The sequence below is a fragment of the Lepus europaeus genome, chromosome 10 (assembly GCF_033115175.1).
Source record: "Lepus europaeus isolate LE1 chromosome 10, mLepTim1.pri, whole genome shotgun sequence".
Classification (NCBI taxonomy): Eukaryota; Metazoa; Chordata; class Mammalia; order Lagomorpha; family Leporidae; genus Lepus; species Lepus europaeus.
Genome location: NC_084836.1, coordinates 66,502,000 through 66,509,683, shown reverse-complemented (window position 1 = coordinate 66,509,683; position 7,684 = coordinate 66,502,000). Strand labels below are relative to the sequence as shown.

The 7,684-nt window shown below is 60.3% G+C and overlaps 1 protein-coding gene across 5 annotated transcripts; it reads right to left on the bottom strand.

Moving 5' to 3' along the window:
- Nucleotides 1–303: 303 nt before the first annotated feature.
- Nucleotides 304–7,402, bottom strand: SMUG1 (single-strand-selective monofunctional uracil-DNA glycosylase 1). Of its 5 annotated transcripts, XM_062203553.1 has the most exons (5): nucleotides 6,382–7,197; nucleotides 4,862–5,173; nucleotides 2,570–2,871; nucleotides 1,320–1,637; nucleotides 304–1,048 (listed from the first exon to the last, which is right to left on the bottom strand). In XM_062203553.1, exons 2-5 carry the CDS (start codon nucleotides 4,863–4,865, stop codon nucleotides 914–916), a joined length of 759 nt encoding a protein of 252 aa, XP_062059537.1. In that variant the 5' UTR covers nucleotides 4,866–5,173; nucleotides 6,382–7,197; the 3' UTR covers nucleotides 304–913. The 5 variants fall into 5 exon arrangements, with proteins under 5 accessions (XP_062059537.1, XP_062059534.1, XP_062059535.1 ...); XM_062203550.1 differs by lacking the exon at nucleotides 6,382–7,197 and adding an exon at nucleotides 7,342–7,402 and having other exon boundaries at nucleotides 955–1,637; XM_062203551.1 differs by having other exon boundaries at nucleotides 955–1,637; nucleotides 4,957–5,173; nucleotides 6,382–7,205.
- Between the last annotated feature and the right edge of the window lie 282 nt (nucleotides 7,403–7,684).

Genomic DNA, 7,684 nt, shown 5'->3' with positions numbered 1-7,684 from the left:
GTGAACCAGTGGATCAAAGTCCTCTCTCTCCCTCTCTCTCTAAAATTTAAACTTGATAAAAAGATTAGTCAGTTTGACAATATTTTAAAAAATCAGGAGACAAAAACTTAGACACCAGGCTCTTACCCACACCATGAGCTGTTCCCTACACGCCCCAAGAACAAACCTTGGGCAGGCCCCTAATGGAGGCCGTATAGCTTTGGTGTGGCAATTAGCGATCTGTTATGCAAGCGAATCCACTGCAAACAGCAACGGGCTGGGAGCTCTACACGATACCCGCACGAGGGGAACCGGGAAGGGGGAGGCAAAGACCAAGACCAGAGAGTTTAGGAGCTTTTAATGCTTCGAAGAAGTATCACAGGCTGAGATGTCATCAATTCATTGGGCCCATCTGGCAGAGCGAGCCCTGCCCTCACCCAGAGCAGGGTCTTGGGGGTGGACAGGGGCTTCTCCGGGAGTGCAGGGCGGCGAGCCCCCCGCCGCCCCGTGTGCCAGCCTGTGCCGGGCACTGTGCAGTGTTCTCTCGGTTAAGCCTCAGGCCCAACCAGGAGGCAGCACCCCCACCCCCCTTACAAGCGAGGATCCCGAGGCGTGCAGAGTTTCATCCACTTGTCCGTGATCAAGTTCCTGAGGTCCCAAAGCTGGGAGGGAGCCCCAACTCTTCTGACTTTCCCACTCTGTCCCCACAATGAATTCTCCCTCCAACCCAGGTCTGGCCTCCCCAGACGCTCGCCCTCAGCATCCCGTGCCTTGTCCTGTCCTGGTGAGGAGGGAGCAAATGCCACCTTGGGTGTCACCGCTGGGCAGAGGACGCCCAAGCAATGAGGAGGTAGTCTGCAGGCGCCACACAGAGCGGGCGGGCTCCCTGTGAGGGGCGAGACCATAGACAGAGGCAGCTCTCACAGGAAGTGAATCAGGCACGTGGAGAATGTAGTGTCAAAACGCCCGCCGCACGGCAGCAACGGTTCAAGAGTCCAAGGGGCACGTGTGCAGGCAACAGGAAGTGCAGGAAGACTGTGCCACTCCGGGCCCAAGTGCAGCCAGCCTCCTGCGGGTACAAAAGCCACCCGGGGGCCTTGAACACATCCCACGCCAGGCCCCGGGGGCACTCACGCACTCAGCAGTGGCAGCAGCCCCAACTCACTGAGCCTCTCCCTGGCCACTGCCTCCCAGCCCTTGTTGGCCTGCGGGTTACGGGGAGAGGGGTGCAGGAGCCCCTCCACCTGGACCTCTGGCGCCAGGCCTGCCAGGGCCCGGCGCGCCCGCTGCTCCGCCAGCCGCCCCACCCCCACCACCAGCCGCACCCCCAGCAGCTGCACCTGCCGGCAGAGGGCCCCGTCGCAGATGCTGAGAAGCTGTTCCCGCTGCTTGGCAGGCAGGTCGGCGGGGGTGAGGTTGCGCCCGCTGGGAGCCAGGAAGAGCAGGGGGCACAGGTTGTGGACGAAGCAGTGACGGAAGAAGACCTCGGGCTGTCCGCAGAGGTTCCGGAAAAAGCCCCAGAACCGGGCGCCGCTCACCTCTGACTGCGGGCACTCCAGTCCCAGCACGGGGCGCTTAGGGTGCTCCTGGGGCGGGCTCAGCACAGGCCCCCCGACGCCCAGCCAGTCCCGGACCACGCTCACTTCCCCGAAGGGTACCTGTGGGGAAGGAGAGAGCCATGAGGGGCTTCCAATTGGAGCCCTGACGCCTGGTCAGGACCACCCGGCCCCTTTCTGCCTCCCCTGAGGACCCTGGATACCCCCACCTTCGCCACAGGCCCGAGACAAGGACTCCTGGCCCAGCTTTGGTCCTGTCCACCTCTCTCCCCTTCTCCACCGTGGATTGTGCCTCCACCCCCCGCTGGCCTCTGGGGTTGGGTATCTGGCCCTCTACAGGGCTACATGGCTAGTGCTGGGGACAGACGGATGGCCCGAGAGCAGAAGGTGGTCAGGGTTAAGGGAGGCTCAAGGACAGGGCTGACCACTGCTCTCCAGGTGCCCTCCCAGCCCCAGCCCTCGGGCTGTCATCTCCATTGATCAGCATCGATCACCTTTCATCACCCAGTTGGGGTCAATAAAAGCGATTGAGCCTCCTGCCCTGAAGCCTCTTCCCCTCCCCCACCCGCCAGGCACCCCACCGAGGGGCAGTCACTCATCCCGAGCTGGGAGGAGGAAGCGGGCCCTGGAGTGGGCGCTGCTCCAGACCTCTCCTGGGCAGGGCACCAAGCCCAGGCTGCAAGATGCCCTGCGAGGACCCAGTGGGCCCAGTCCCGCTCCTGACCCCGATGGCGCTCTAGGGACAGGGGAGATCCGGTGAGGCACGCTCAGGATGGGGCTGGCGGAAGGAAGGGCTCTCAGAGGCAATTAGCGGCCAGCTCACAGGGGAAACGGAACTCTCATTAATGCGCTCGGTGAAGTCCAGGCAGGGAGGCTGGGGAGCGTTCGAGACCACCGGAGCCAGTGTGTGTGCGGGGAGGGACAGGGCGGGCACCCACACATGGCCACAGCTATGCCCAGCCCACCTCACGGACACCTGCACGACGCCCACCCTGCAGTCTCCCAGCCCAGCACCAGGGAAGCAGGCCCCTCACCCCGGTCTGGGCCATGCCAAAAGGCCCTGGGTTCATGCCCAGGAAGAGCACTTCCTTGGGGCCCTGGCAGTAGCGAGTCACATAGCTCCGATGTGGCTCCCACGCGTACTCCACGGGATTGTAGATGATGCCCACGGGCTCCGAAAACTGCAGCTGGCTCAGCTCAGCATTGAGCCGAAGCTCCTCCTCCAGGAAGCCCTCAGCCAAGCTCCGAGGGCAGGGCTGGGACTGCATTGGGGCACCTGCAGGCTCGTGGAGGGTGCCCAGTGGGGTGATCTGGGGCACAGCCATGCTGCTGTCACCTGGAAAGAAGATGGACAGGGGCCCCATTAGCTCTCAGCCCCGAAGTGTGTGTGATGGTGTTGGGGGTCCCTCCGTGCTGGCCATGCCCCCTCTGCTATTCCCCAGGCTCAGGACGGAGCCCAAGAGAGCATGTCAGTCATCATCAACCCCCACAAAGGACTGAGCGCATCTAGGGCCTAGGTAACGAAGGCCCCACCCCTCCCCACTGCCTGTCTTCTTCCTCTTCTTCTGCCACCTGGTGAGAATAAACCATGCCTCCCCTGCAGCAGGCACAGGTCTAAGCCTTGTTCCTGGGCCACCGTAGGAACGGCGTAGGTTTTCAAGCCGCCTTTCGGCACCTGTACCGTCACTCGTAACGAAGCAAACCCAGCCGTATGCGTCCTGGGGACCACTGGGCTGTAGAACGGGACGCAGGTGCACAGCCACAGCCTGGGGACCGGGGAGGGCCGATGACAATCACTTCCAGGTGGCAGGCAATTGCTCGACACCAGGTACAGCTCATTGAGCCTCCTAACAACCCCAGGAGGTGGACGTGACCGCTCCCCCGTGACCGGGGAGGGGGCCGAGGCTCAGCGAGATCAAGCAACTCACCCAGGGTGGCACAGGCAGCGAGCAGAGAGCTGGGATCTGTGCCCAAATGGACACAGGCTATGCTCGCACCACACACACCATCTTACCGTAGACCAGGGGCAGGGACCCGTCTTTCTGCCGAGGGCCATTTGAATCTTTATAACACCACCCACGGGCCACGCGGAATTCTCTAATTGGAACCCAGCCTGCTCGAGACTTAACAGCATGTCAAGCCCAGCTTGCGGCTGCCCCAGCAGAACCAGGCCAGATGATGCTGTGGGCCTTCCACCGCCCGCGTCGGACGCTGTGAGGAGCCGGCCTGCCCTCTCTCCCACCTCCACGTGCCCTGAGTGCTGAGCAGGGTTAACAGGCGCAGAACAGACTCTGACCAGCTGTGCGACCACGGCCGGAGACGCAGGCTCCCCGTGAACAACTCAGGATACAACATCCACTCGCTAATGCTGATACAGGGATGGAATACGGCGTGAGAGGAGGCAGGAGGGAAGGGGAGAGCACGACAGCTGGCTCTGCAAACCGCCCAGACCGCTCCTTCTCCCGACTCCCGTGCAAACCTGACCACTCCACTCACACTTCAGAAAGACCGGCGCTGTGGCGCAGTGGGTTAAGCCATCGCCTGTGGCACCGGAATCCCACATGGGCGCTAGTTCGAGTCCCAGCTGCTCCACTTCGGATCCAGCTCTCTGCTATGGCCTGGGAAAGCAGTAGAAGATGGCCCAAGTCCTTGGGCCCCTGTACCCAAGTGGGAGACCCGGAAGAAGCTCCCAGCTCCTGCCTTCAGACTGGCTCAGCTCCAGGCATCATGGTCACCTGGGGAGTGAACCAGCGAATGGAAGACCCCCCCCCCCCGCCTCTGCCTCCACATCTCCCTCTCTCTAACTCCGCATTTCAAGTAAATAAATAAATCTTAAAAAAAAAAAAAAGACCTTTCTTAACCCAGCTCCCAAAACTCTCCACGTGCCATTTCTACAAAGCCCCTGAAATGCCTTTTTTTTTTTTTGACAGGCAGAGTGGATAGTGAGAGAGAGAGACAGAGAGAAAGGTCTTCCTTTTTGCCGTTGGCTCACCCTCCAATGGCCGCTGCGGCCGGCGCACTGCACTGATCTGAAGCCAGGAGCCAGGTGCTTCTCCTGGTCTCCCATGGGGTGCAGGGACCAAGGACTTGGGCCATCCTCCACTGTACTCCTGGGCCATAGCAGAGCGCTGGCCTGGAAGAGGGGCAACCGGGACAGAATCCGGCGCCTTGACCAGGACTAGAACCTGGTGTTCCAGCGCCGCAGGTGGAGGATTAGCCTATTGAGCCACGGCGCCAGCCTGAAACGCCCCTCTTGAGGACCCCAGCCGACAGGCAGCCTGTCATCCGGCCCAGGCCGCCCCGCCTCCCCGGACATCGGTGCCTACCCATGCTTCAGGGTGCAGCCCGGCCCGTCCTCTCGAGGACAGGCAGCCTGGTGCAGCCTGCGTGTCCCACGCCAGCTCCGGTCCAGTCTCTTCACCTTGGATCAATGCAGTCTTCTGCTCGCGTGCATCCTAGCAGGCAGCTGACGATGGCCGGAGGGGACGCCACCCACACGGGAGACCGGGACGCAGTGTCATTCTAAGCTCCGGGCTTCGGCCTGGCCCAGCCCTTTGGGGAGTGGCTGCTGTGGGCATCTGGGGGGGTAAGCCAGGGGAGGCAGGATCTCTCTCACGCCCTCTCTCTGTTGCTCTGCCCTTCAAGTAGATGAAAATAAATAAACTTTTTAATCAAACAGCTGTCTTTATTTTTTAAAATCCCTTTGATAAAGTGGCTCCTCCACAACACTGCAACCCCACCCCACAAACAAGGAGGTCTCATGGGAGGCGTCTGTACTGTATTTATTTATTTATTTAGAGATAGCGAGCCGGAGCTCCCATCTGCAGGTTCACTCCCCAGATACCCACAACGGCCGGGGCCGGGCCAGGGCAGAAGCAGGAGCACAGGCCAGGTCTCGCGCCTGGGGGGCAGGAACCTAATTAGTCCGACCATCCCAGGATGTGCTTTAGCAACAGCCAGAGGTGGGAATCAAACCTATGTGGGGCACAGCTGTCTTAACTGCTATGCGCTAGGATGCCAAACTCACTTCCTCGGCTAATTCTACCGGTGGGTGAAGGCTGAGCCCATCACAGATCCTCCCCCGCCCCCAGTCAGTGGCTGCACTGAGTACGGCAGGGGCCAGGACCTATCCAATTTCCCTTCAGAATTCCAAGGTCCCAGCTCTCAAATGATACTCAGCAAGTATCTATTCAGCTTTATCCAGGCTTTTGCTTTCAGTCTCACTGCAAAGTGCTTTCTGGGGTCAGCGCTGTGGGGCAGCCAGTTAAGCCACCACTTGCAATGCTGGCATCCCACCTGGGAGTGCTGGTTTGAGTCCTGGCCACTCCACTGCCCATCCAGCTTCCTGCTAATGTGCCCCGGAGGGCAGCGGAAGATGGCCCAAGTGCTTGGGCCCCTGCCACCCCTGCAGGATACCCAGATGGAGTTCCAAGGCTCCTGGCTTTGCCTGGCCCAGCCCCAGCTGTTGCAGCCATTTGAGAAGTGAGCCTGTGAAGGGAAGATCGCTCATTCTTTTCCTTTCAAATAAATAAGTCAAAATTTAAAACCACTTCCTACCAAGGAGCCACTCCTGATGGCCTCCCTGCACTTGTATCTATATTCTGAGGCCACTCAATCCTCAGCTGCCCACTCTGCACACTTGGCATTGAGGGCTTCCCAGGCTCTGGGTGTGACCGCATCACTGCTGCTCTTCCCTCCTCACCCCAGCCCAGGTCCAAGGACATCTCTTCCCCCTTCACCCCTCAACCTGGTCTCTGACTCTAGCCCACAGGGAGCGGGAGAGAAAACAGACAGACCAGAGGCCGAACACACAAGTCCTTCCACGGCTAACGTCAGCAGTCTCTACCTGGTCTGTCCGGGTAGCTACCCAGGAGCAGCGGGCCCACAGGGCTCGGAAGCAGGCTGTGGCAAACATTCCACGGGGACCCTGCTTTGCAACTCCTCATGCACCACCACTCGCGGGCCGGCTGCTGCGGCGCCGGGGGGCCTCTCGGAACCCCAGGCTGGGTCCACGCCTGACTCCTGTGCTACACACAGCAAGGCTGCAGTCTGCTTTTCCGTGTCCGGGGTTCCTAAGCCTGATCCGATAGCAATCACCACAGGCTAACCGTAGGCTACAACGGACTTGAAACCTAGCCCCCGTTTCACTTCTAGGATGGCTCGCTGGAGAACTCGCCTCTCCGTGAGAAGCACACATTCCTTCGACCTCCCGCTAGCTGTTGATTCGTCTGTTTCTATATTTACGAGTCTCTCCGTGGGAAAGAGAGCCAGTTCCAGGAAGTTGGACCTTCTACCCAAAGTCGCCAAGGGCCAGAGGCTTAGGAGACGGCGCTGTTTTAGAAAATGTGATGTCGCACGACACTAAGCGCAGAGGTGGCAGGGAGGATCCCGGGGACACGAAAACAGAGGAAGCGAAGAAGCGACAGAAGATACTGTCCACTGCCCTGTCCCCTGGAGGCACGCCGGAACCCCACAGGGCCAACAAAATACGTAAAATAAAAATAACTACAGGGTACGGACTCAGATGCCCATTTCACCCCTCGTCCGAGGCGGCCGACGACTAAGGCACCACACGCAACTTCTGCCAGCGCCCGCGGGCTCCGCCCGACGGGAAAGCCTCGATCCCGCAGGCCTGCTGGGTGGCTTCGTGGGCTCGGCTCTCCCTGCACCCAGGCTGGCCCCAGACGGAGCGCAGGGCCGCAAAACACAGACATCCTGAGTCGCCGCTCGGCTCCAGCCCGGGAGCCCTGAGAGCCCCCAGCCTGCCCCCACATCGCAGGTTTCCCGCCACCTCCTACTTCCTCACCTGGTCCAGCAACCCATCCGGTTTCCGGTTCCTTTCCCCGCCCCCGGCGCGAAGGACTGTGGGAATCGTAGTCTACGTTATTTAGGAAAGGGGATTGGCTTAACCGTGGATACTTCCGCCGGAAATGCTCAAACTCCCGGAAGCTGCGCTAAGTCGGCCGTAAGGCACGCTGGGAATTGTAGTTTTCCCTTTCCATCAGGGCACGATCCGCAGGTCTTGAGAGCAATTCAGGTTCTTCAAAGAACCTCCGGGAGATCCCGGTTTCTAGCACTAAATGGCATCGTCCGGCCTTAAAGTTCAGTCACCATGCTTTTCCGAAAGGATGTCCTAGCTTCAGCCATCC

What these genes read in the sequence shown, in the direction of transcription:
- SMUG1 (XM_062203550.1), bottom strand. An exon ending in TTGGCATGGCCCAGACCGGG is followed by an intron (nt 1,638 to 2,569) that starts GTGAGGGGCCTG and finishes CCTTCCCCACAG; the next exon opens with GTACCCTTCGGGGAAGTGAG.